Source organism: Somniosus microcephalus, chromosome 3 (genome assembly GCF_052327205.1).
Source record: "Somniosus microcephalus isolate GS21.2 chromosome 3, FLI_Smic_1.0, whole genome shotgun sequence".
Lineage (NCBI taxonomy): Eukaryota > Metazoa > Chordata > Chondrichthyes > Squaliformes > Somniosidae > Somniosus > Somniosus microcephalus.
The window spans coordinates 196,725,311-196,752,775 of record NC_140989.1 but is presented as its reverse complement, the minus strand read 5'-3'; the positions used below and the strand labels follow the sequence as shown (position 1 = coordinate 196,752,775).

At 45.3% G+C, this 27,465-nt stretch overlaps 2 protein-coding genes across 12 annotated transcripts in view; one reads left to right on the top strand and one right to left on the bottom strand.

Moving 5' to 3' along the window:
* Window positions 1-27,465, top strand: part of pgm3 (phosphoglucomutase 3) — a 206,427-nt gene that overhangs the window by 112,407 nt on the left and 66,555 nt on the right. For 2 of the 4 annotated variants that reach the window (XM_085982101.1, XM_085982098.1), the window contains 2 exons: window positions 14,981-15,154; window positions 19,464-21,129. In XM_085982101.1, coding sequence (XP_085838227.1) covers window positions 14,981-15,154; window positions 19,464-19,553 — 264 coding nt within the window. In that variant the 3' untranslated portion in view covers window positions 19,554-21,129. Of the gene's footprint in view, window positions 1-14,980; window positions 15,155-19,463; window positions 21,130-27,465 lie in introns of those variants that run through there. The other 2 variants (XM_085982099.1, XM_085982100.1) reach the window with 2 other exon arrangements.
* dop1a (DOP1 leucine zipper like protein A) overlaps window positions 22,100-27,465 on the bottom strand; it is a 254,369-nt gene continuing 249,003 nt past the window's right edge. For all 8 annotated transcript variants that reach the window (XM_085982091.1, XM_085982086.1, XM_085982088.1 and 5 more), the window contains 3 exons: window positions 26,104-26,268; window positions 24,610-24,739; window positions 22,100-22,654 (listed from right to left, as the gene is read on the bottom strand). In XM_085982091.1, coding sequence (XP_085838217.1) covers window positions 22,349-22,654; window positions 24,610-24,739; window positions 26,104-26,268 — 601 coding nt within the window. In that variant the 3' untranslated portion in view covers window positions 22,100-22,348. The remainder of the gene's footprint in view (window positions 22,655-24,609; window positions 24,740-26,103; window positions 26,269-27,465) is intronic.

The following is a 27,465-nucleotide window of genomic DNA, read 5'->3' as shown; positions in this document are numbered from 1 at the left end:
CCTGTTTTTGCCACCAAAGTGGATAACCTCACATTTATCCACATTATAGTGCATTTGCCATGTTTCTGCCCAATCACCTAATCTGTCCAAATCGTACTGGAGTTTCATGACATCCTCCTCACAGCATACCCTCCCACCCAGCTTTGTGTCGTCTGCAAATTTGGAGATATTACAACCAATTCCCTCGTCCAGATCATTAATATATATTGTGAACAGCTGGGGTCCTAGGACCGATCCTTGTGGTACCTCACTAGTCACTGCCTGCCACTCGGAAAACGACCCGTTTATTCCAACTCTTTGCTTTCTGTCCGCCAACCAGTTCTCTATCCAAGTCAATACCTTGCCCCCAATCCCATGTGCCTTAATTTTGCACGCTAATCTCTTATGCGGGACCTTATCGAAAGCCTTCTGAAAGTCCAAATATACCACATCCACTGGTTCTCCCTTATCTATTTTACCAGTTACATCCTCAAAAAATTCCAGTAGATTAGTCAAGCATGATTTACCTTTTGTAAATCCATGTTTACTTTGTCCGATCCTGTCACTGCTTTCCAAGTGCTCTGCTATTACATCTTTTATAATGGACTCTAGCATTTTCCCCACTACCGATGTCAGGCTTACCAGTCTATAATTCCCCGCTTTTTCTCTGCCACCTTTTTTGAATAGTGGGGTAACATTAGCTACCCTCCAATCCATGGGTACTGTTCCAGAGTCTATCGAGTTTTGGAAGATGACCAGCAATGCATCTACTATTTCTAGGGCCACTTCCTTAAGTACCCTGGGATGTAGATTATCCGGCCCTGGGGATTTATCGGCCTTCAGTCTCATCAATTTTCCTAACAGCATTTCCCTACAAATGCTGATTTCTTTCAGTTCCACCCTTTCATCAGACCCTATGTTCCCTGGTATTTCTGGGAGGTTATTTGTGTCCTCCTTTGTGAAGACAGAACCAAAATATGTATTTAGTTGGTCTGCCATTTCTTTGTTCCCCACTATAAATTCCCCCGATTCTGACTGCAAGGGACCTACGCTTGACTTCACCAATCTTTTTCTCTTCACATATCTATAAAAGCTTTTACAGTCAGTTTTTATGTTCTCCGCAAGCTTACTCTCATATTCTATTTTCCCTTTCTTAATTAATCCCTTTGTCCTCCTTTGTTGAATCCTGAACTGCTCCCAATACTCAGGATTATTGGTTTTTCTGGCCAATTTGTATGTCCTCTCCTTGGATCTTATGCTATCCCTAATTTCCCTTGTTAGCCACGGTTGAGTCACCATTTTTGTTTTATTTTTGTGCCAAACTGGGATGAACAAATTCTGTAGTTCATCCATTCGGTCTTTGAATGTTTGCCATTGCCTATCCACCGTCACCCCTTTGAGTGCCATTCCCCAATCAATCCTACCCAACTCGCTCCTCAGACCATCGTAGTTTCCTTTATTTAAATTGAGGACCCTTGTTTCTGAGTCAACTACTTCATTCTCCATCTTAATGAAGAATTCGATCATATTATGATCACTCTGACCCAAGGGGCCTCGTACAACAAGATTGCTAATTAATCCTTTCTCGTTACATAATACCCAGTCTAAGATGGCCTGATCTCTGGTTGGTTCCTCGACATATTGGTCCAGGAAACCATCCCGTAAACACTCCAGGAATTCCTCCTCCACAGTATTGTTACTCATTTGGTTGGCCCAATCTATATGTAGATTAAAGTCACCCATGATGACTGCTGTGCCCTTATTGCACGCTTCTTTAATTTCCCTTTTAATGCCATCCCCAACCTCCGCCTTACTGTTTGGAGGTCTATATACCACTCCCACTAATGTTTTTTTCCCCTTAGTATTTCTCAATTCTACCCATACAGATTCCACCTCATCAGAGCTAATATCCTTCATTACAATTGTGTTAATCCCTTCTTTAACCAGTAATGCTACCCCACCTCCCTTTCCTTTTTGCCTATCTTTCCTGAATATCGAATACCCCTGGATGTTGAGTTCCCAGTCTTGGCCATCCTTGAGCCACGTTTCCGTAATCCCAACCAAATCATATTCGTTTACCTCTATTTGCGAAGTCAATTCATCCACCTTATTACAAATGCTCCTCGCATTAAGACACAAAGCCTTCAGGCTTGTTTTTTTAACACTCTTAGACCTATTAGAATTATTATTTACTGTGGCCATGTTTGATTTTCCCCCTCGTAATTAATCCCTTTGTCCTTCTTTGCTGAATCCTAAACTGCTCCCAATCCTCAGGTTTGCTGATTTTTCTGGCCAATTTATATGTCCTGTCCTTGGATCTTATGCTATCCCTAATTTCCCTTGTTAGCCACGGTTGAGTCACCTTTTTTGTTTTATTTTTATGCCAAACAGGGATGAACAAATTCTGTAGTTCATCCATGCGATCTTTAAATGTTTGCCATTGCCTAGCCACTGTCAATCCTTTGAGTAACACTCCCCAATCCATCCTAGCCAACTCGCGCCTCATACCATCGTAGTTTCCTTTATTTAAATTCAGGACCCTAGTCTCTGAGTCAACTACTTCACTCTCCATCTTAATGAAGAATTCGATCATATTATGATCGCTCCTCCCCAAGGGGCCTCGCACAACAAGATTGCTAATGAATCCTTTCTCATTACATAATACCTAGTCTAAGATGGCCTGATCTCTAGTTGGTTCATCGACATATTGGTCCAGGAAACCATCCCGTATACACTCTAGGAATTCCTCCTCCACAGTATTGTTACTAACTTGGTTAGCCCAATCTATATGTAGATTGAAGTCACCCATGATAACTGCTGTGCCCTTATTGCATGCGTCTCTAATTTCCCGTTTAATGCCATCCCCAACCTCAGCATTACTGTTTGGGGGTCTGTATACAACTCCCACTAACGTTTTCTGCCCCTTGCTATTTCTCAGCTCTACCCATACAGATTCCACATCATCAGAACTAATATCCTTCCTTACTATTGTGTTAATCTCCTTTTTAACCAGCAATGCTACCCCACCTCCTTTTCATTTTTGCCTGTCCTTCCTGAATATTGAATACCCCTGGATGTTGAATTCCCAGCCTTGGTCACCCTGGAGCCATGTCTCCGTAATCCCAATTATATCATATCCGTTTACATCCATTTGTGCAGCTAATTCATCCACCTTATTACGAATGCTCCTCGCATTAAGACACAAAGCCTTCAGGCTTGTTTTTTTAACACTCTTAGTCCTTTTAGAATTATTATTTACTGTGGCCCTGTTTGATTTACACCCTTGATTTCTCTGCCTTCCACTTTTGCTTTTCTCCTCCTGTCTTTTGCTTCTATCCTTGCTTCTCTTTTCTCTGCCTCCCTGCACAGGTTCCCAAACCCCTGCCATTTTAGTTTAAACACTCCCCAAGAACACTAGCAAACACTCCCCGAGGACATCGGTCCCGGTCCTGCCCGGGTGCAAACCTTCCAGTTTGTACTGGTCCCACCTCCCCCAGAACCGGTTCCAATGTCCCAGGAATTTGAAACCCCCTTGCACCATTCCTATAGCCACCTATTCATCTGAAATGTCCTTCTATTTCTACTCTGACTAGCACGTGGCACTGGTAGCAACCCTGAGATTACTACCTTTGAGGTCCTATTTTTTAATTTACTTCCTAACTCCCTATATTCAGCTTTTCGGACCTCATCCTGTTTTTTACCTATATAGTTGGTACCTATATGTACCATGACAACTGACTGTTCACCCTCTCCTCCAGAATGCCCTGCAGCCGCTCCGAGACATCCTTGACCCTTGCACCAGGGAGGCAACATACCATCCTGGAGTCTCGTTTGCAGCCGCAGAAATCACAGAAATCACAGAAACCTCACAGTACAGATAGAGGCCATTTCGGCCCATCGAGCCTGCACCGACACATATCCCACCCGATCCCCGTAACCCCTACACCAACACATATCCCACCCTATCCCCGTAACCCCATGTATTTAATCCCCCTAATACTAAGGGTCAATTTTTATCATGGCCAATCAACCTAACCCCGCACATCTTTGGACTGTGGGAGGAAACCGGAGCACCCGGAGAAAACCCACGCAAACACGGGGAGAATGTGCAAACTCCACACAGACAGTCATCTATTCCCCTTACAATAGAATCCCCTATCGCTATAGCTCTCCTGCTCTTTTTCCTCCCGTCCTGTGCGGCAGAACCACCCATGGTGCCAGGAAGTATGCTACTGCTGCCTTCCCCCGATAAGCCATCTCCCCCAACAATATCCAAAGCGGTATATCTGTTTGAGAGGGGGATGCCACAGGGGACCCCTGCACTACCTGCCTGCGCCTACTACTCTGCCTGGCGGTCACCCATCCCCTTCCTGCTTGTGCAGCCTTTACCTACGGTGTGACCAACTCCCTAAACGTGCTATCCACGATGTCCTCAGCATCACGAATGCTCCAGTATGTATCCATTCGCAGCACCAGCGCCGCAATGCGGTCTGCCAGTAGCTGCAGCTGGATACACTTCCCGCACACATGGTCGTCAGGGACGCATGAAGTGTCCCTGATTTCCCACATAGTGCAAGAGGAGCATGCCACGGGGCCCGAGCTGTGCTGCCATGACTTACCCTTTTAATTAACTTAAATTAAATCAAATCAATACCAGTAATTACACTACAATTAAATGATATATTGAAGGGCCCTTGTTCACTAGCACTCCCCGCTACACAACAGAGACCTTAGAAACTATAAACCACAAAATTAAGACCTTCTAAACCTTATAGGGGGAGAAATTGGGTGGAGCCGCAAACGGGGTGCCAAGCTCGCCTGGGCGTCGGATTTAGCGCAGCGTTTGGAGCAATAGCGACCGCCGGAAATTCAGCATGAGCGCCCCAAGAGGGACACGGGGCGAGGCTCGAGGCGCTCCGCGTCCCTCTTAGGGCGCTGAAACTGAATATCGCAGCGCAACGTGCCGCAGCGCCACACGCTGCGGCACGGCGCGCTGCAGTACCGCAGGCCTTCCTCTCATTCTTAAGGGGGAGGGGCCTGCACCAGCGCGATCAGAGATCGCGAGTGCCGGCAAAAGGGTCCGGCACCGAGGAGAAGTGCCGGGCTCTCGGAAAACAGCCGGCAATGCCGCGGGGGGCGATCAGGAGGCTGGGGATGGAGGTGCTGGCAGGCGGCCGCCGAAAAAAACGGCCTCCCCGCACCTCCACTTTAATTTGCGCCACTGCCACCACACGAAGGCCCCGTGAACCGGCGCCATTTGCGAACGGCGCTACAGAGGCAGTTGCTGCCAAATATCGCGATTGGGGCGGTAGCGGGGCGCTGCGCACACCGATGACGTCATCGGAGGCGGCGCAGCGCAACAGGTTAACGCTGCCATTAGCGCCCCAGCTAAATATCGCGGGAGGCGCGGCCAGTGGCGCTAAAGCCACTGAGTGCCCTCTTTAGGCGCTAACTGGTGGCGCAGCCCACCAAATTGCTAGGCCATAAACTATTAACCTTAACTGTCAAACTATAGAGTAGTATAAATACTCACCTGGCCATACTCACCCAATCAGCTGCTTCCCCTGCACCGGCGTCACTTTCTGTACTGTGACATCACTCTCTCGACTGGGCCTGAAAATCACCGACCTTTATTTTCACCCAAAGCCGCTGCTCCCTCGCAGGTCCGCCACTGCCGCTGCTCTTTGCTGGCTGGCGCGGACACGATGGGCCAAAATGGCCGCATTCTGTGCTGTAACTTTCTATGATTCTATGATTTGCTAATCGCTCCTGTGAAGCGCCTTGGAACGTTTTACTCCGTTAAAGGCGCTATATAAATTCATGTTGCTTTTGCTGTTCTACTGCCACTGTCGATGTGGGGTGGAAGATGAGGACAAGGAGGCCCTATCGTTGTTCTGGGAGCGAGGGGAACAGGTGAAGGTAGAAGTGCGGGAAATGGAATTGTCACGGTCGAGGGCCACGTCAACCACAGTGGACGGAATCCTTGGTTGAGGAAAAAGGAAGACATATCGGAGTGACCGGTGTGTAAGGGGGCAGCATTAGAACAGATTCAACGGAGCAACTGGGTGGGAAGAAGTGTAATTATGGTGGCTATGAGAGTCAATGGGATCATAGTAGATATTGGTGGACAACTTTATCCCCAGAATTGGTGATGGAGAAATCAGGGAAGGGAAGAGTTGGAGATGGACCATGTGAAGGTGAGGGAAGGATGCAAATTAGAGTAAAGTTGATATTTTCCAGTTCGTAGTGAGAGCAGGAAGTGGCACTGACGCATTCATCAATATATCGGAAAAAGAGGTGAGGGAAGGAACCCGAGTAGGGTTGGAACAAAGAATATATCCCATGGAAAGGACTTGGGTCCGAGCTATGCCTGCCTCTTCATGGGGTATGTGAGATCTGGGGGCTGGTTGGGCCTCTGTTCAAGGAAAAAATTTTGGGAAACGATGGCTTGATGTTTGACGGTGGAGTCGTAGAATCATAGAATGATACAGCACAGAAGGAGGCCATTCGGCCCATCGTGCCTGTGCTGGCTCTTTGAAAGAGTCCTGTTGTGTGATGGAGGTGTAGAGGGACTGGATGCTCATGGTGGAGGTGTTGAGGGACTGGATGCTCATGGTGGGGGTGGAGGTGCAGAGGGACTGGATGTTCATGGTGGGGGTGGAGGTGTAGAGGGACTGGATGTTCATGGTGGGGGTGGAGGTGTTGAGGGACTGGATGTTCATGGTGGGGGTGGAGGTGTTGAGGGACTGGATGTTCATGGTGGGGGTGGAGGTGCAGAGGGACTGGATGTTCATGGTGGGGGTGGAGGTGTTGAGGGACTGGATGTTCATGGTGGGGGTGGAGGTGTAGAGGGACTGGATGCTCATGGTGGGGGTGGAGGTGTTGAGGGACTGGATGCTCATGGTGGGGGTGGAGGTGTTGAGGGACTGGATGCTCATGGTGGGGGTGGAGGTGTTGAGGGACTGGATGTTCATGGTGGGGATGGAGGTGCAGAGGGACTGGATGTTCATGGTGGGGGTGGAGGTGTTGAGGGACTGGATGCTCATGGTGGGGGTGGAGGTGTTGAGGGACTGGATGTTCATGGTGGGGGTGGAGGTGTTGAGGGACTGGATGTTCATGGTGGGGATGGAGGTGTAAAGGGACTGGATGTTCACGGTGGGGATGGAGGTGCAGAGGGACTGGATGCTCATGGTGGGGGTGGAGGTGTTGAGGGACTGGATGTTCATGGTGGGGGTGGAGGTGTTGAGGGACTGGATGTTCATGGTGGGGATGGAGGTGTAAAGGGACTGGATGTTCACGGTGGGGATGGAGGTGTAGAGGGACTGGATGCTCATGGTGGGGGTGGAGGTGTTGAGGGACTGGATGTTCATGGTGGGGGTGGAGGTGTTGAGGGACTGGATGCTCATGGTGGGGGTGGAGGTGTAGAGGGACTGGATGCTCACGGTGGGGGTGGAGGTGTTGAGGGACTGGATGCTCACGGTGGGGGTGGAGGTGTTGAGGGACTGGATGCTCATGGTGGGGGTGGAGGTGTTGAGGGACTGGATGCTCATGGTGAAAAGGAGATGGTTGGGGCCAGGAAACTGGAAATGGTTAAAGTGGCGGAGGGCATCAGGAGAGTTGTGGATGTAGGTCAGAAGAGACTGGATAAATGGAGAAAAAAAGAGTTGTGATAGGAAGAAGTAAGTTCCGTGGGGCAGGAACAAGCTGAAACGATGGGTCTACCAGCCAGTCCTGTTTGTGGTTCTTGGGACGGAGGTAGTAGCAGTGGGGAACCAAGGGTCTAATGAGGGTGAGGAACTTAAAGTAATTAATATTAGTAGAGAAAAAGTACTAGAGAAACTAATGGAACTAAAAGCCAACAAATCCCCTGGACCTGATAGCCTACATCCTAGCGTTCTAAAAGAGGTGGCTGAAGAGATAGTGGATGCATTGGTTTTGATCTTCCAAAATTCCCTAGATTCTGGAATGGTCCCAGCGGATTGGAAGGTCGCAAATGTAACACCGCTATTCAAGAAAGGAGGGAGACAGAAAACAGCGAACTACAGGCCAGTTAGTATTATGTCCGTGTATAATTGAGACACGGACTGCAGGAGTTGGTTATAACAGGTCTTTACTGAATGGAGGCAACCTGGAACTACTATGCAAATGTTACTACACAGGCTTATATACAGGGGTGGTCACTACTGGTACTGCAGTATACAGGGGCTGCAGAATATAGTTCCTTCTGCAAAGTACATACACTACAATTCCTCCCCTTTTAGCTAAACTACATAACATTCGATTAACAATGAAATAACATATTTACAATTACAGTTGCTAGATACATTAGTTGAAGTTAAGCAATTATAAGTTCAGTCTTTGAGGAGGCTTCCTGATTCTGTCTGGATAACGCCTCTTTGGGGTATCAGGTTCTTCTGGCAACGTTGAGTCGGGATCAATGTCGTTGTTTGGTTCGTCTGCTTCCAATATCACCGATCCTGAGGTAGATGCAATTGGTACTTCGGTTTCATCGCCAGGTGTATCAGATCGTGGTGTGGAGTTGACGTTCCCCAGTGACTCTAGAATCTGGTCAGCATGGCGTCTTACAATACTCTCTCCAACGTCCACGGTATACATTAGAGGTCCTTGCCGTGTACAGATCGTTCCTGGCTGCCATTTCTCTGTGCGGTAGTCCCGGGCCAAAACTGGTTGACCTATCTTAAAACTCCTGGTCGGCCTTTCATTCATATTCTGAAACTGCCTGTTCTCCACATCTCTTCTAATGTTTGGCTTAACCAAATCCAAGCGGCATCGTAGTCTTGGATTGAAGAACATCATGGCTGGAGTTTGGTTGGTAACCGCATGTGTCGCATTCTGGTAGGCAAACAAGAAGTTATCCACCTTGTGCTGTAGGGGTATATCTTCATTACACATTGCCTTGATAGCCTTCTTGAATGTTTGAACGAACCTCTCGGCCAATCCATTAGTGGCAGGATGATATGGGGCGGATGTGTAATGCTTAACACCATTGTTCTTTAAGAACCTCCGGAACTCTTCAGACACAAACTGTGGTCCATTGTCAGAGCAAATCTGTTCAGGCAGCCCATTCCTGGCGAATATGGTTCGTAAGACTGTGATAGTTTTTTCTGTGGTGGTTGAGCACATTTTTATTACCTCTGGCCACTTTGTGCATCCACCGCAATTAAAAACATCGAGTCCATAAATGGACCAGCAAAATCAATGTGCACCCTTTGCCATGGAGATGAGGGCCACTCCCATGGATGTAGAGGGGCTTGTGGTGGGGCGTTTTGGACCTTCTGGCATCCTGTACAGCTCTTGGTCATCTCTTCGATTTCTCTATCGATTCCCGGCCACCACACAAACGCTCTGGCTAAGTTCTTCATTTTTACCCCTCCCAGATGACCCTCATGAAGCTCATTGAGCACTCTATCCTTCAATTTGGGCGGAATTACTACTCTGGATCCACACATCAAGGTTCCTCTGCACACTGACAGCTGTTCTCTTCTCGGCGAGAATGCTGGCAGCAGTGGTTCGCCATGTGCTGGCCATCCCTTCACCAATAAATCATAGACCCTGGAGAGTGTTGGGTCATTTCGTGTTTCCTTTTCTATGTTTGCATTCGTCACAGGTAGACATTCGACTATGGTCGAGTGGAATATCTCCACTGGATCCACTGCAAGTTCTTCTTCCACCATCGGCAACGGTAGGCGCGACAATCCATCAGCATTCCCATGCTGTTTAGTTCCTTTGTACTCGATGTCATATTGGTGTGCCCCTAGGAAAAGGGACCACCTCTGTAGCCGTTGTGCTGTCATTATCGGTACGCCCTTCTGAGGGTTGAAAATGGAGACAAGAGGTTGATGATCAGTAAGTAGAGTAAATTTCTGACTGTGCAGGTAGTGATTGAACTTCTTCACCCCCCACACCAGACTGAGGGCCTCTCTGTCAATCTGGGCGTAGTTACGCTCGGCTGAAGTTAACGAGCGTGACGCAAAAGCTATCGGCCTCTCCGAACCATCAAGGAATTTATGTGACAGTACCGCCCCAACGCCGTAGGGAGACGCATCACACGCCAGTCTTATCGGTAGTGATGGGTTGTAGTGAGCCAATACTTCTCTTGAAGTGATTAGGTCCTTACTCTTCTGAAAGGCCCGCTTACATTCATCGCTCCATTTCCATGCTACTCCCGTTTGTAGCAGGGCGTTCAGTGGGTGCAGAATTGTGGACAAATTCGGCAAAAACTTATGGTAGTAATTCACCAATCCGAGGAATGACCTCAGTTGCGACACATTTTCAGGCGCTGGAGCCTTAACTACCGCTTCAATTTTGTCAGGGGACTTATGTAACCCCTCTTCATCAATCACGTGGCCACAATACGATATCTGTTTCTTAAAAAACTCGCACTTGGGGCGATTGGCCCGTAGCCCATGTTCACGTAGTCTAGTGAGCACCTGCTCTAGGTTGGCAAGGTGTTCACTGTCATCTTCACCTGCCACTAGGATGTCGTCCAAGTAACACTGAGTCCCCGGAATTCCTTGCAGGACTTGTTCCATCGCTCTTTGCCATATCGCCGGAGCTGATGCTACTCCGAATACCAGTCGATTATACTGGTAAAGACCTTTGTGAGTGTTTATCGTGAGATACTTCCTAGAGGATTCTTCAACCTCCATCTGCAAATACGCTTGTGCTAAATCAATTTTTGTAAAACGCTTCCCTCCAGATAGTGAGGCGAAGATATCTTCTATCCTTGGAAGAGGATATTGTACTGTGTGAAGGACTGGGTTCACCGTCACCTTGAAGTCCCCACAGATGCGAACCTTCCTTGGCTCCTCAGACTTATTGTTTAACGTTTTCTTCATGACAGGAACGATGGGTGTCGCCCACTCACTCCAGTCTACCTTAGATAATACGCCTGCATTCTCCAGATTCTCCAGCTCTGCCTCGACGGCTGGGCGAATTGCATGTGGTACCGGTCTTGCTTTGAAAAACTTGGGAATTGCATTCTCTTCTATTTTTATTGAGGCGGTTACGCCTTTAAGAGTTCCCAGTTCTTGTTGAAATACCTGGCGTTAGCTAAGATTGTTGACAATCGTCCAGGAGTGACGTCGTCATCCTTTTTACCAGCCACCGTCAGTGCCTGAATGGAGTGCCAGTCTAAACTTATCTTTCTGATCCATTCACGTCCCAATAACGGTGGTCCACCATCTTGCAGTATGTACAGATACAATTTCTGTCTTTCCTTGCCGTTGTATTCGACAGGCACCCTTATTTTTCCTCTGGGGTATACTTTTTGCCCCGTATACGTCTTCAAGACAATGGATGTCTCTTTCAAGGGTATGTGTGAGAATAGCCGCTCGTAGTCTCGTCGATTCATGACGGTTAGAACTGATCCTGTATCCAATTCCATTTTGACTTGGGACCCTGCTATCGTGAGGGTGACCCAAATGGTTCGGTGATCCTCTTTTGCGATTACGTTGTGAAGTTTGAGACAGCTTAGTCTCTTGTTCCCGGATTCACTATCGCTCATCTGGTCTTCGGAACTACTGTCCGTCATCTTTTGTACTTTCCTGTACGGTTCCTTAGTAGCCTTTTTGTTGTCATCGGTCTTCTTCCCAGACCTGCAAACTCGTGCAATGTGTCCCATCTTTCCGTATTGCCTGCATATTTTGTCCTTGGACCAGCAGTCCTTCTGGTCATGGGTTGTTCTGCCGCAGCGATAACATTTTGCAAATCCCCATGTCATTTCGTGGGTGCCGTATTCCTGTGGCTTTTGCTGTATTTCCGCAGCTCCCCTTGCTGCTACTTCGTACGATACTGCCACGCTGAAAGCCTTATCTAGCGTCAGCTCTTTCTCTGAGAGTAACCTCTTCTGGGTTCCTTCACTCAGGAGTCCACAGGCAAATTTGTCCCATAAGGTACCTGCCAGTCCTGCTCCGAACTGGCAGTGCTTTGATAGCTTGCGTAGTTCCGTAAGGTAATCAGCATTGCTCTCATCTTTATGCTGGTTTCTCCTGTGGAATTTAAATCTTTCTGCTATCAGCAGCGGTGTAGGATTTAGGTGTTCCTGTAGGATAGCAACAATTTCGTTAAAACTCTTCGCCTTCGGTTTGGCTGGAGTAATCAGGTCCCGCAATAGGCCGTACGTTCTTGCGCCCATTAAGTTTAGCAGTACCGATGCCTTTTTCTCATCGGCTACTTCGTTTGCCTCGCAATATACCTCGACTCTTTCCACATACGTGGTCCAGTCTTCTATTGCATTATCGAAGGCAGTGATATTGCCAGTCTTCGGCATCTTGGAAATCTAAAATGGCGCCTCCCGCGCTTTGCCTTCTTCCCTGATTTAACAAAATGGCGCCTTCCCCGCTGGATTAAGATGGCGCCTCCCGCGCTTTCTGTCTTCTCCGCTGTTGCTAGCGCTGTTGCTGGCGTTTTATGCCTTGATGGCGACGCCCTATGGTCTTCGCGCACTTCCCCCCGCGCTGCTGCTAACGCCGCTCTCCGCAGTTCCCGTGGCAAACTGCAGCTCCTCGTGGCTTTCTGCGCGTTTAATTTTTATTATTTCCCCATCGTCGGAACAACCCTGCGGGACTCTTGCCTCCCTCTTCTCGGGTCTGTACGCTGCCCGGCTTCGTAGCACCGGCCGCGCCATGTGCTCCACCCTCTCTCTCCTCTTCCCGACAACGCTGCTCGGCCCCGATGCAAAGCCACCCGCTCAAGCTCTAGACCGCCGCAGCCCAGGAAGGATCAGTGTACTACCTGCCACCGGCCCGATTAGCTGAAGCACCATCAACAGGATAACCAAGCCCTGCTCTCGACAGCCTCTCCTGCAAATCTTCAACTCCGCTGACTCAGAGGCGGATGTCCACGGTCGACGCCCGTTTCTTCTGTTTCTTTCTTCCTTCTGGCCTCGACCTCTGATAACTTCGCTTCAGGGATGGATCCCCATGAGGTGGTGCAGACTGTAGGTAAGTTCGTATCTGCTCGTCGCCAGTATTATGTCCATGTATAATTGAGACACGGACTGCAGGAGTTGGTTATAACAGGTCTTTACTGAATGGAGGCAACCTGGAACTACTATGCAAATGTTACTACACAGGCTTATATACAGGGGTGGTCACTACTGGTACTGTAGTATACAGGGGCTGCAGAATATAGTTCCTTCTGCAAAGTACATACACTACAGTTAGCCTGACATCAATCATCGGGAAAATGCTGGAATCCATTGTTAAGGACGTGGTATCAAGTCACTTAGAAAATCATAACCTGATTAGGCAGAGTCAACATGGTTTTATGAAAGGGAAATCGTGTTTGACAAATTTATTAGAGTTTTTTGAGGATGTAACGAGGGGAACCAGTGGATGTAGTATATTTGGATTTCCAAAAGGCATTCGATAAGGTGTCACATAAAAGATTATTACACAAGATTAGGGCTCATGGGGTTGGGGGTAATATAGTAGCATGGATAGAGGATTGGTTAACGGACAGAAAACAGAGAGTAGGGATAAACGGATCTTTTTCAGGTTGGCAGGCTGTAACTAGTGGGGTGCCGCAAGGATCAGTGTTGGGACGTCAGCTATTTACAATCTATATTAATGACCTAGATGAAGGGACCGAGTGTAATGTATCAAAATTTGCTGATTTTACAAAGCTAGGTGGGACAGTAAGCTGTGAGGAGATCACAAAGTCTGCAAAAGGATATAGACAGACTTAATGAGTGGGCAGTAAGATGGCAGATGGAGTATAATGTAGGGAAATGTGAAGTTATTCACTTTGGTAGGAAGAACAGAAAAACAGAATATTTTTTAAATGGTGAGAAACTTTCAAATGTTGGTGTTGAGAGAGATTTTGGTGTCCTCGTGCAAGAAACACAGAAAGCTAGTGTGCAGGTACAGCAAGCAATAAGCAAAATGGCATGTTGGCCTTTATTGCAAGGGGGTTGGAGTATAAGAGTAAGGAAGTCTTGCTACAATTGTACAGGGCCTTGGTGAGACCACACCTGGAGTACTGTGCACAGTTTTGGTCTCCTTATCTAAGGAAGGACATACTTACCTTGGAGGCGGTGCAACGAAGGTTCACTGGATTGATTCCTGGGATGAGAGGGCTGTCCTATGATGAGAGATTGTGTAGATTGGGCCTATACTCTCTGGAGTTTAGAAGAATGAGAGGTGATCTCATTGAAACTTACAAGATTCTGAAAGGGATTGACAGGGTAGATGCTGAGAGGTTGTTTCCCCTGGCTGGAGTGTCTAGAACTAGGGGGCATAGTCTCAGGATAAGGGGTCGGCCATTTAAGACTGAGATGAGGAGGAATTTCTTCACTCGGGGTTATGAATCTTTGGAATTCTCTACCCCAGAGGGCTGTGAATGCTGAGTCTTTGAGTATATTCAAGGCTGAGATAGATAATTTTTGGACAGTAAATGTAGCAATTTGTGCACAGCAAGGTCCCACAAACAGCAATGAAAGAAATGACTAATTAGTTTGTTTTGGTGGTGTTGGTTAAAGAAGGAATGTTGGCCAAAACATTACAAGAACTGTGTGCTCCTCTTCAAATAGAGCATGGGATCATTTATGTTCACATGAGCAGGCAGATGTCTCATCCAAAAAAAGCACTTCTGACAGTGCAGCACTCCCTGCCGTGTGGCCTGAACCCACGACATTGAATCAGAGGTTAGTGCTACTACTGAGCCACTTACTCTGCAAAAAAAAACATAGTTTGATTTAATCTAAGCTCTCAATGTTTTAGCTCCCAAAATATGGGCTTAGGTCTCCTAGAGTCCTCACATTTTTAGAACAATGTTGAGAATTAAGCACTGAGAGGAGTAATTAATTTAAACAAGATCACCAAGCTTTTGAATAACACCTCAGTCAAAGTTAATTTTTGTAAACTTGATGGAGCATTTTCTACAGTGAGCTTAGGCTAGCTACTGAGGAGTTGAGCCCCAGTCTTCACCATTTTATTTCTCAGCTGCAAGTGTTCCTTTTTGTTTTGGTTTGCACCAGGTGTCTGATCGACAAGTGATTAGCACTGTGGATGCTGGAAGACGTGCAGTGTCCCCCGCGGGGCTGCAGCACCAAGTTGATGCTCTGGTGAAGAAATACAATTTGTCCCGGGCCTTTGTACGTCCATCAGGCACAGAAGATGTGGTCAGAGTGTATGCTGAAGCTGACACACAGGTAGGTATGGCACTGAACATCGATTGCTTCAGTATAGATCTGTGTTGCCCTAGTACTGGATGAAGATTAGAAACATCTCATTCTGCCATTGCATCACCGAGAGCTACCTGTTCCCAGGTGTGACTGGCCACCGTCTTAAATTGCCTTCACTACACCTCTGGAAGGTGTATTACAATTTTAGGGCTTTACCAGATATTTCTCGCGTCGGGAGTCCTACTCAAGCCTTCACTCCCTGCAAACCAAAGTATGTCGTTCTACACTCAATATCTGGTAACGTAGCACTACCCAGGGTTGACGAGAACACTCTTGCTATGATTGGCTCACTGGAGTTGACATGAGTCCACTCATCATCTTCCAATCCTGGATAGGAGAATGAAATGGTCTGACTATCTGAATTAGGTGATAAACCACAAATCAGGTTTATTGAAAGTAAAAGTGAAACACTAGCAGCAAATCAATACCAATTTAACCTGATTACAGACCGTTAAGTTACACCTTCTCATATACAAACAGTAAGATGCAACACTTTGAAAACGCCCCTTACAATACCAACCCAGGTCCATCATCCATTGTACAAACTTGTACATGAGGCTTTTTAATCTCGTGGAGCCTTTGGGTATTTGCTCCGTAATGATGGAATAGAAGAACTAAAAAATCTGCTGCAAACTGGTATCTGACATAACCCCCATCATTCCCATTGAAGTTTAAACTGGGACAAAGGGCACCAATAGATATGTTTCACCATTCAGGACATTTGGTGACTACACAGAAATTAAAATGCAGAGTTGCTCTGCTGCGCTGGAATTGTGCTCACAGATGTGCCCTCGATCAGCTGCTTTTTTAACTCCTGGATGGACTGAGCAGGGAGAGAGAGGAAAGGAAAACAGGGATAAAAGCAAAAGATAGGAAGGAGAAAAACAAAAGTGGCAGTCAGAGAAATCAACGGTTTAAATCAAACGTGGCCACAGTAAATAATAATTCTAATAGGTCTAAGAGTGTTAAAAAAACAAGCCTGAAGGCTTTGTGTCTTAATGCGAGGAGCATTTGTAATAAGGTGGATGAATTGACTTCGCAAATAGAGGTAAACGAATATGATTTGGTTGGGATTACGGAAACGTGGCTCAAGGATGGCCAAGACTGGGAACTCAACATCCAGGGGTATTCGATATTCAGGAAAGATAGGCAAAAAGGAAAGGGAGGTGGGGTAGCATTACTGGTTAAAGAAGGGATTAACACAATTGTAATGAAGGATATTAGCTCTGATGAGGTGGAATCTGTATGGGTAGAATTGAGAAATACTAAGGGGAAAAAAACATTAGTGGGAGTGGTATATAGACCTCCAAACAGTAAGGCGGAGGTTGGGGATGGCATTAAAAGGGAAATTAAAGAAGCGTGCAATAAGGGCACAGCAGTCATCATGGGTGACTTTAATCTACATATAGATTGGGCCAACCAAATGAGTAACAATACTGTGGAGGAGGAATTCCTGGAGTGTTTACGGGATGGTTTCCTGGACCAATATGTCGAGGAACCAACCAGAGATCAGGCCATCTTAGACTGGGTATTATGTAACGAGAAAGGATTAATTAGCAATCTTGTTGTACGAGGCCCCTTGGGTCAGAGTGATCATAATATGATCGAATTCTTCATTAAGATGGAGAATGAAGTAGTTGACTCAGAAACAAGGGTCCTCAATTTAAATAAAGGAAACTACGATGGTCTGAGGAGCGAGTTGGGTAGGATTGATTGGAGAATGGCACTCAAAGGGTTGACAGTAGATAGGCAATGGCAAACATTCAAAGGCCGAATGGATGAGCTACAGAATTTGTTCATCCCAGTTTGGCATAAAAATAAAACAAAAAAGGTGGCTCAACCGTGGCTAACAAGGGAAATTAGGGATAGCATAAGATCCAAGGAGAGGACATATAAATTGGCTAGAAAAAGCAATAATCCTGAGGATTGGGAGCAGTTTAGGAGTCAACAAAGGAGGACAAAGGGATTAATTAAGAAAGGGAAAATAGAATATGAGAGTAAGCTTGCGGAGAACATAAAAACTGACTGTAAAAGCTTTTATTGATATGTGAAGAGAAAAAGATTGGTGAAGTCAAGCGTAGGTCCCTTACAGTCAGAATCAGGGGAAATTATAATGGGAAACAAGGAAATGGCAGACCAACTAAATACATACTTTGGTTCTGTCTTCACAAAGGAGGACACAAATAACCTCCCAGAGATGCCAGGGAACATAGGGTCTGATGAAAGGGAGGAACTGAAAGAAATCAGCATTTGTAGGGAAATGGTGTTAGGAAAATTGATGGGACTGAAGGCCGATAAATCCCCAGGGCCTGATGGTCTACATCCCAGGGTACTTAAGGAAGTGGCCCTAGAGATAGTAGATGCATTGCTGGTCATCTTCCAGAACTCGATAGACTCTGGAACGGTACCCATGGATTGGAGGGTAGCTAATGTTACCCCACTATTCAAAAAAGGTGGTAGAGAAAAAGCGGGGAATTATAGACCGGTAAGCCTGACATCGGTAGTAGGGAAAATGCTAGAGTCTATTATAAAAGATGTAATAGCAGAGCACTTGGAAAGCAGTGACAGGATTGGACAAAGTCAACATGGATTTACAAAAGGTAAATCATGCTTGACTAATCTACTGGAATTTTTTGAGGATGTAACTGGTAAAATAGATAAGGGAGAATCAGTGGATGTGGTGTATTTGGACTTTCAGAAGGCTTTCGATAAGGTCCCGCATAAGAGATTAGCGTGCAAAATTAAGGCACATGGGATTGGGGGCAAGGTATTGACTTGGATAGAGAACTGGTTGGCGGACAGAAAGCAAAGAGTTGGAATAAACGGGCCATTTTCCGAGTGGCAGGCAGTGACTAGTGGGGTACCACAAGGATCGGTCCTAGGACCCCAGCTGTTCACAATATATATTAATGATCTGGACGAGGGAATTTGATGTAATATCTCCAAATTTGCAGACGACACAAAGCTGGGTGGGAGGGTATGCTGTGAGGAGGATGTCATGAAACTCCAGTACGATTTGGACAGGTTGGGTGATTGGGCAGAAACATGGCAAATGCACTATAATGTGGATAAATGTGAGGTTATCCACTTTGGTGGCAAAAACAGGAAGGCAGATTATTATTTGAATGGCAATAGATTGGGAGAAGGGGAAGTGCAGAGAGACCTGGGTGTTCTTGTACACCAGTCGCTGAAGGTAAGCATGCAGGTGCAGCAGGCGGTTAAGAAGGCAAATGATATGTTGGCCTTCGTAGCAAGAGTGTTCGAGTACAGGAACAAGGATGTCTTGCTGCAGTTGTACAGGGCCTTGGTGAGACCGCACCTTGAGTATTGTGTGCAGTTTTGGTCACCTTACCTGAGGAAGGATGTTCTTGCCATGAAGGGAGTGCAGCGAAGATTCACCAGGCTGATACCTGGGATGGCAGGAATGATGTACGAGGAGAGATTGGGTCGATTGGGCTTATACTCACTGGAGTTTAGAAGATTGAGAGGGGATCTCATCGAAACCTATAAAATTCTGTCAGGTCTGGACAGACTAGATGTAGGAAGGATGTTTCGGATGGCCGGGGAGTCCAGAACCAGGGTCATAGTCTAAGGATAAGGGGTAAGCCATTCAGGACTGAGATGAGGAGGAATTTCTTCACCCAGAGAGTGGTGAACCTGTGGCATTCTCTGCCACAGAGGGCGGTGGAGGCCAGTTCATTAAATGTATTCAAGAAAGAGTTGGATATATTTCTTGAGGCTAAAGGGATCAAGGGATATGGCATGGACAGGGTACTGAATTGAATGATCAGCCATGATCTCATTGAATGGCGGAACAGGCTCGAAGGGCCGAATGGCCTACTCCTGCTCTTATCTTCTATGTTTCTATGAGGAAATTTCCCTTATTTACTGAACAATTAATTTCAGAACAAAGGAAGCAGCCTATTTCCATGTAATCTACAGGAGGGCTACAGTGCAGATTAAATGTGGATTCTCTTGCAATCCAGAGTGTGTTGTGTGAGATTCTTTTTAGCCAACCTATTTTAACTGCAGAAATAACATACACTGTTGACAAAGTGCTACATTTGAGCGTGATCACCATGGATTATGCCCTGTTGCTGCCTATACAGGTACTTAACTAAGCCTGAAGAGACACTCTGCACTCAGCTGCTGCAGTGTACATAATGTGCTCCTTAGTAGGGTTACTGTGTTATCAGCTGTTGATAAGTGACAGATTATAAATAGAATCGATTTTTTTGTTCACAGCTCTGTAAAGTGCAATCTGTTTGTTTTGCAGACTAATGCAGATACTCTGGCACATGAAGTGAGCCTTGTTGTGTACAAATTGGCTGGAGGAGTGGGAGAGGAACCAAAGTTGCTGCATTGAGAAAAACAAAACAAATGGTGGATGTCTCTATTTGCACTCTTTGAGCTTTACATTAACACTACATGCACAGGTACTGTCGGGGGGCAACTGGAATTCCTGTAATCCTTCAAAACTAAACGTGCAGGTTCTAGTAACCTGCAATCAAGTAGTAATGAGAATGACCAATTTTAAAATTTGATGTCGAGGAATAGTTCACATTCACCTTTTTGGCCCAGACATGAATACGGCTAAGAAAAAGCATTCTACGCAAGAGTGGGAACTTCTGTTTACAATATGTACTTGGGTTAACTCCTCATTCTGTGCTACAAGGTAGTAATGTTTTAAGGGTTGAGTGATGTCATAAGCCAGGAGAATGGTCTTGCAAGGTAGCAGCATACATTGATTCACGCTCGAGATGATACTTGAGCCTTTCATTCAGTTAGAAACGATTCACTGTTTTTCCCCATTTAAGTTGGAGATGTGCTGTGGTGGACAGTGAAAGACGCATACTTGTGTACCACACACATGACTAGACTGGAGGTGATGCTGGATTTATTTTGCCGGTTGATACTGATAACTTTTATATATTGATAACATTGTCAGAAAGGATGTGGGGGGAGAGAAACAGGCACAATAAAAAGTTCCAGCATAGCACAAGATGGGTAAAATGAATCCTATAAACGGTTTCTGTTGTATTTATATTCCCTTCCTACTGAATTAATGGGACCTCAAAACACTGATGTCACCAGTTTTACAGGGTTAAGGGTGGGGAGGAACGATGAGACTGAATACTGCTCTGCATTCCTCCCCTCCCCACAAAAACAGGTTCATTTTATTATGAGCTCTATCAGGAACAAAGTGCCTCTTCTGAAAGGACACCTGTCTTTGGCAGAATTCCATAGAGCTGGTTCATAAAATTAATTGTAGCCCCTAATTGTTTTCCTTTTTATCTCTAAATGCTATCTTCCAAATAGCCCGTCACTAACCAGTGGAACATCTGCTTGCTCGCAGTGATATGTACAGTCAGCCAATGCCAGTACAGTTCCTACTCGCGGTGATAGTCAGCTAATGCCAGTACAGTTTCTGCTCACGGTGATATGCACGGTCAGCCAATGCCAGTACAGTTCATTAATAAAGATAACAGTGACGGGGAGAGCGGAAGTTCTGCTGAAAGTACTTTTCACACCCCCAGGTATATTTTCCTTTCAAACTGGAAAGTGCAATATTTGCTCATGAAGATTTGTAATTTCAAGTCAGACCTCATTATAAACAAACTTGTTCCTAAAGTAGTTTGATTTTGGGCAGGACACCATCGAAGCGGTGTTTGGTTTAATGGGGGTTCACTCTATTCTGACTTTTAAATAATTTTTAAACCATTGATCAGCTATAGAGACTGATTTGTATCTGCCGGAAAAAGAATGGGTGTTAGCTTAACTTAATGAAAGATTAAAGCACTGGCATGGCTGCTTTAACTAATTGCCTTTATAGTTCCTCATCGCTGATGTTGCAGTGGAAGACTGAATAACTGTCATAATATTATGCTTTGTTTAATCAAATCAGATGGGTTCAGCCAAAAATAAACATTCTACTAATTTCATCTTACTCGTCAATTGGTGCAATTATATAAGTATTAAGTGTCATTAAAAACTATGACTATGTAAATCTGTTATGGACAAAATACAGTAGACTACCACTGAAAGGAATCGGGTTGTACTTAGTCACTAACACAGTAAGGTGCACATACCTGTCTCCGATTGTTATCCATCTCGTCTGCAGTTCCCCACACTCTCATCACGACCATGGGGAAGCAGCAAACAGAGGTTGGATTGGAGGGTTAGTCACCAGTGTATACCTCCTAGTCACTTGCTTATTGAATGATGGCAGCAGGCACCTGATTGAAGATCTTAAGTCTTTCCTCTCGGTTCTCATCTAAGGGTAGAAGAGATTGCATTGCCCTTAACGTTTCTCTTTTTACACTTTGCATGATCTACCTGAAGCCAGTCTTTAAGTGTCCAGAATGCTATAAACAAAGGGATTACAGGCAGATCTCATAACCAATTTCCTAACCAAGTCAATATTTTGCCTCCACTTGCATGCATCTTAATTTTGTTAATAGTCTCTTATGGGGAACAGTCAAATGCCTACTGGAAGTCAATATAAATAACTCCCTTATCTACCACGTTAGTTACTTCCTGAAAAAATTCAACTAGATTAAACATGACTTGCCCTTTATAAACCTCTGATCAGCTCATATTGATCCAAATGCTCAGTCACTTTGTCCTTAATAACACATTCTAGTAACTTCCCCACAACTGACATTGGACTAATGGGCCTATCATTTCCTAGTTTATCACTCTTGCCCTTCTTAAATAATGGAGAGGCATTGGCAGTTTTCCAATCCAAGGGGACATTTCCTGAATCGAGAGAATTTTGGAAGAGCATAACGACCTCATCTACCGTTGGACTGCTTTCTTGTTCTTTTTCATTTCGTTGCTTTAAACGCCAGATCACTCACAAAATAACATTTGCAATCAAAATGCACATTTAATTATAGGTCATCACTTGCAGAATTTATCATGAGTGCATTTATTTAGAATCAAATGGAATAGTACAGTAATTTACATTTCTGGCACCATAATCAATATGAGCCAACAATACTTGACAAAATCCAATTCATAATTCAGGACACAATCTGTACAATTAAAATTTAATATAAGTACATCCTTGAAATGGGTTCCTCGTTTAAATACAAACAAAATAAATATTCTGCAAGGTGTACATTTTAGAGTGATTGCACAACCTCCAGTGCGACACCATTATGCTTTTATAACACCTTCGAGGAAATCTTTCTCAAGCACTTCCTCAATTTTTTGTCTGGTTTTGCTCCAGAATGTTTTCTGGTTCTCAATTTTAATGTCTTTGTTTGAGAATGAGTTTGTGTATGGGACAGGGCTCCCCGAGTATCCAGTAAACCGGTTTGTGACTTTGTTGGAGAAAAACTGGCTGAGCACATTGAAGAAAGGAAGCAGCTGCTCGATGCTGCGAATGGAGTAAACAGTCAGCAGCACATGTCCTGGTTCCCATGCTAGTGTCCTCCCCGAATTGTCATCCTCTGGATTTTTCTGTAAATAAGCAACAAAATTCTACCATGAATTGGATTCCAGTTATTTCATATCATGATCAACTGCAAGTACAATACACAAGTTGAACATACTTGAGCTTTTCCCAATCTCAGAAGTTGAATTTGAGCACTATTTCAACAACTTGTATTTTATATAGCGCCTTTAATGTAGTGAAACATCACAAGGTGCTTCACCGGAGCGATTATCAAATAAAATTCGACACCGAGCCACAAGGATAAATATGGGCACGTGACCAAAATCTTGGTCAAACAGGTAGGTTTTAAGGAGCGTCTTAAAAGGAGGAAAGAGAGGTAGCGAGGCGGACAGGTTTAGGCAGGGAATTCCAGAGCTTAGGGCCTAGGCAACAGAAGGTACGGCCACCAATGGTGGAGCGATTATAATCGGATGCTCAAGAGGGCAGAATTAGAGGAGCGCAGATATCTTGGGGGTGGGGCTGAAGGAGATTACAGAGATAGAGAGGGACAAGGCCATGGAGGGATTTGAAAACAAGGATGAGAATTTTAAAATCGAGACATTGTTCAACCGGGAGCCAGGGGTGATGGGATTCTGTGCGAGTTAGGACACGGGCAGCTTCTATAACCCACTTCAAAATAATGCTGGGTTAAAGTTCAATGTGTCATAACAGGAGAAAAGAAAACCAAATTGCAAATGGGATCTAAATCACTGACATTTTACTATACAAGCCATTGCTCATCTCCATTTCCTTTGTAAAATACTCAAAACCAAAATGAGAGAAAAATGCACGGACAAAGGAAAACTAGCTGATCCCGTCCCGCACTACTCTCTTGGACTCTGCCAGAGGTCCCAATCACCACCATCTCTGCATTTCCCTCCAGAACACCTGTTCACTTCTGAACAAGGTCCTTACAATCCACAATCTAATTGATGATGATGTAATAGTCATCCTAGCTTTGAGAAAATTGGCTCACAGGTGGCGACATCTTGCCCCGACTGAATCCTTCCCCCGTCTGGCTATACGTTCTATTAGTCGTCTCACCCCAAACAGCCACGATGGTGGTATGACCTCTATCACAAATCACACCCTTGTCTTTATAACACTTTCCCTTCTTTGAGCACTTCACTTTACTCCATCCATCTCGCGCCTCTTTTACTGCTCCTTTAAGCCCCATCCCTGTGTCTTCTCCTGCACCAAGATATCCTCCCTCCTCAGCCCCTGCTGAGCTCATCCTCAAGGATTTCAATCTGCGTCTCAACTCCACTTACCCTCTCTCTTTGAGTTAACTGCCCACCCATAGTCACTATACCTCTCCCTCCATATCAATTCTCGTACCCAAAATTCAAAGTCACCCCCTCAACCTTGCCATCTCCTGTGCCGTCTCTACTCCCAGGGTCTCTCTGACAACTCCCTTGTATCCCATACCCCCTCTGGAAAAAAAAACCTCCCCCACCCCTCAATGTACTTCCAAACTGCCTAGCCTTTGGCCTTCCATTCATTCAGCACACTACTGCAGCAGTTGATTTGCTCAACCACTCCCTCATCTCCACCTTTGAGGCTCTTGTCCTGATCAATACCATTAGTCTCTCCCATCCTGGGCACACTCAGTTCCCCTGACTCTCACCTCTTGTGCATTCTCCCATTTCCTTCGCCCCCACCATTAGTGGCAGTGTCTTCAGGTTCCCTGGTCCCACGCTCTTGAATTCCCTCCTTTAAAGCCCTCCTTAAAATCACCATTTTAATCAAGCTTTTGATTACCCCTCCTAATATCATCATCAGGCCTAGAATTTGGATGGGGTTCAGCAGTGACGCTGCCTGTAGTTGACTAGCCTGCTGACAGTCAAGGGTCACGTGTGAATAATGACCGCTTGTCTAACCGACTGGAGGGTGCCCATCAAAACCTAACCAGGCAAGGAGTCAATACCTTCAGGAGAGGTGGAGAAAAAAGACAATTGGAGAGAAAGAGGAAAGAAAATACCTTTGCTCTTTTCCTCAGCAGTTTGGCCAATCGAACCACGTAGGGTTTGAATTCTCGTTGATGTGTTCCCTGTCTGCGAACCTCCAGTCCTGAATCATCAGATACTTCTGGAATGAAAGCCCAACGATACCTAAACATAGAGTGAATTAAAGATTATTGTAACTCCATAAATACATCACTTTGACTTCTGGGCGCTTTAGAAAAATGTTCAAAGCACTGAAATTACAGAATAGCAGCAACATAAGCATTGACAATAGTTAAGTTACTCCCTTTTGTCACAGGTTGTATCACTGACATCTATACTTTGGCAAAGGTACTGCCACTATCATTCTGCTTGGTTAAATTCATATTTGAATTAGTGCACTCTTTAAATAGTCTATACATCTGTAATAAAATCTTAAGAATTAACTAGAATTTACATCAAGACATTAAACACAGTTTGATTTTTCTTCTGTTACATGACTGATTACATAATGCATTCTCGCTTTACAGGTTATCCAGGGTTTCAAATACACACACTCACGACTCATACCTCATAATAATACTGGCAGCTCCCATTAACAATTTGTTGAGTGAAGTCACAAATTCTATCCAGTTGGTGGTCTACATAGGAAAGCCACAACGATGTCTGAACTTGCACTCAATGTATTTTCCATGTTGGGTTTACCCTTTTCATAATGAATGTCTTTAGAAAGTATAGTTTTTTTCTATTGCAAACTGAAATGTGCCTAGAAACTTTCTATGCTGAAAAATCTACAAAAAATGGCAGAATGACCCAAAGATGAGTCCTGTACAATACTGGAGCTTCGAGTGCAGGTCAGCAGTGAAACAAATTACAGGAAACTTTCGATTTACCGGCACCTAAATAACCGGAAATCTCGGTTAACCGGCAAAATTCAGGAGTAGGTTCATGTAAGTTTTACTTCATATTGTACTTGCCTTCCTCGATCTGTTGTTGTGTAAGGGTGTGGCTGCAGCTAAGCTACAGAGATGCTTGGAACTTGTGGCCATTGTTCTGAACCTGTTGCTCAGCAACAGGGTTTGTTGCTTTATACAGAGCTCTCAGCTCTCCATATCTTTTACTATAGCTTTCAGTTATCCGGAATTTTTGATGAACCGGCACCCCGTCGGTGCCGGATGAAAAAAAGTTTCCTGTATACGCAAAGGGTTGACATTAGAAGGGAAGTTATTTTAAATAAAGAAACTGCTTTGATGCAGTGCTGCACTAACAGGATGTCCATGGACTGACAGGACAAGGGATACCCTTAGCCAGGCCGTCTAGTGGGGATTCAAGCCCTCACTCCATCCCAGTATATTTCCCACATACATAGAATACATTACCTAGAAAGGTGTCTTGCATTCAAATCCTTTAAGTATGTTTCTCTCTTCTCTCCTTCCCTTGGACAACACTACTGAGAAACAGCCATACTAACAGTAGCAAGTTCAAACTCCACTCTGTACTGGACAGGAAACAACGCATCTCCCTTCACTTACATCTGAAACTGGGGAAGGTTTCCCGAGGGCAAGGTCAGAGCCAGATCCAGGAATTTGCATGCAGACAGGTAGAGGCCAAGCCAGCGTTGGTTGTTGTAAGATGTGGAGAACCCATTACCTCCCATGTAGGTGGTTTCCAAGCCAGACACTGATGGACCAGCAGTTCTGAAATGGATAAGTGAGTTAACGATGGTAAATATTTACTCTGTATTTTGTATCTTTATCGGTCAGTAAACGCTCCTAGAAAAAGGCCCTTTAAGAATATGCTGACACACATTCAGCGCTACATTTTAAGAGGTTTTTTTTTGTAAATTGAGCATGTCAGCACTGGAGAATGGAACATTTCTACTTTCAACACCCAGTGTCAGCATGAAGCAGTCCTAGGTCAGTATAACATGACCAAAGAGTAAAGCTTCAGTGTGCTGACCCTCAGCTGTAACTCCAACCTCAAAGGCACACCTACTACTGCAAATACATACATTTCTCCAATTCCTTCCACCTTGTAGTATGAAGAGATTGTCAATTTAGTGCCAACTAGTGCCAGCTTTGTGTTACGTGCCCATACCCATTAGGAGCCAGGTTCAGAATACTCCAGCTTTTTAAATATAGGACTAGTACATTTCATCAGTCAGGGCTGGATTCAACCCAAACCCCAGAGGCAGAGAGTCTTGTACCTCAGCAATCTAGATGGCTGCACCAATCAGGAGTCCAGCACTTCGTGGTAACTAGGTTTTTGCTTTGAAATCAGTCAAAGATATTTGTTATTGGATGGTGCAGCAACTTGAGGCTGGTCTCGCACCTCTGGGACTCGGTCCAAATCCTACCCAGACTGATGGGATAGAAGCCTCTTCCGCCTGCTGGCTGTAGGTGTATGTGAAAGGAGTTTGGACAGTCTCAGCCCAGCTTCTGGTGCTGGGCCCAGACTACAAGAGTAATTCAGCACGAGTTGCCAATAAAGTGCGAACCGGATCCAGAGAGGCCACAGAGAGTGGGAAGGTGCCACACTGGGGGCGGGGGGGATTCTGGGGTTGTGAATCCAGTAAGGGTCATTGGGTAAAGATTGAAAGCTGAAGTACAGAGCTTGCTTTTTCAGCTCAGCCTTTCAGTAAAGTGCTTTAGTGTCACATTTTTAGCAGAACAGAAAAGCAAGAAAAAAAAGTGGAATGCCAAAACCAGGAAAGAAAACTGCATTTCCGATCATTTTAAAGCCACATTGTGATTTCATTAAATACTTCGACTTTCTCTCGTACTCAAACACATTCTAGTGATTACATAGAATGTACGGCATAGAAACAGGCCATTTGGCCCAACTGGTCTATGTCGGTGTTTATGCTCCACACAAGCCTCCTCCCACCCCTCTTC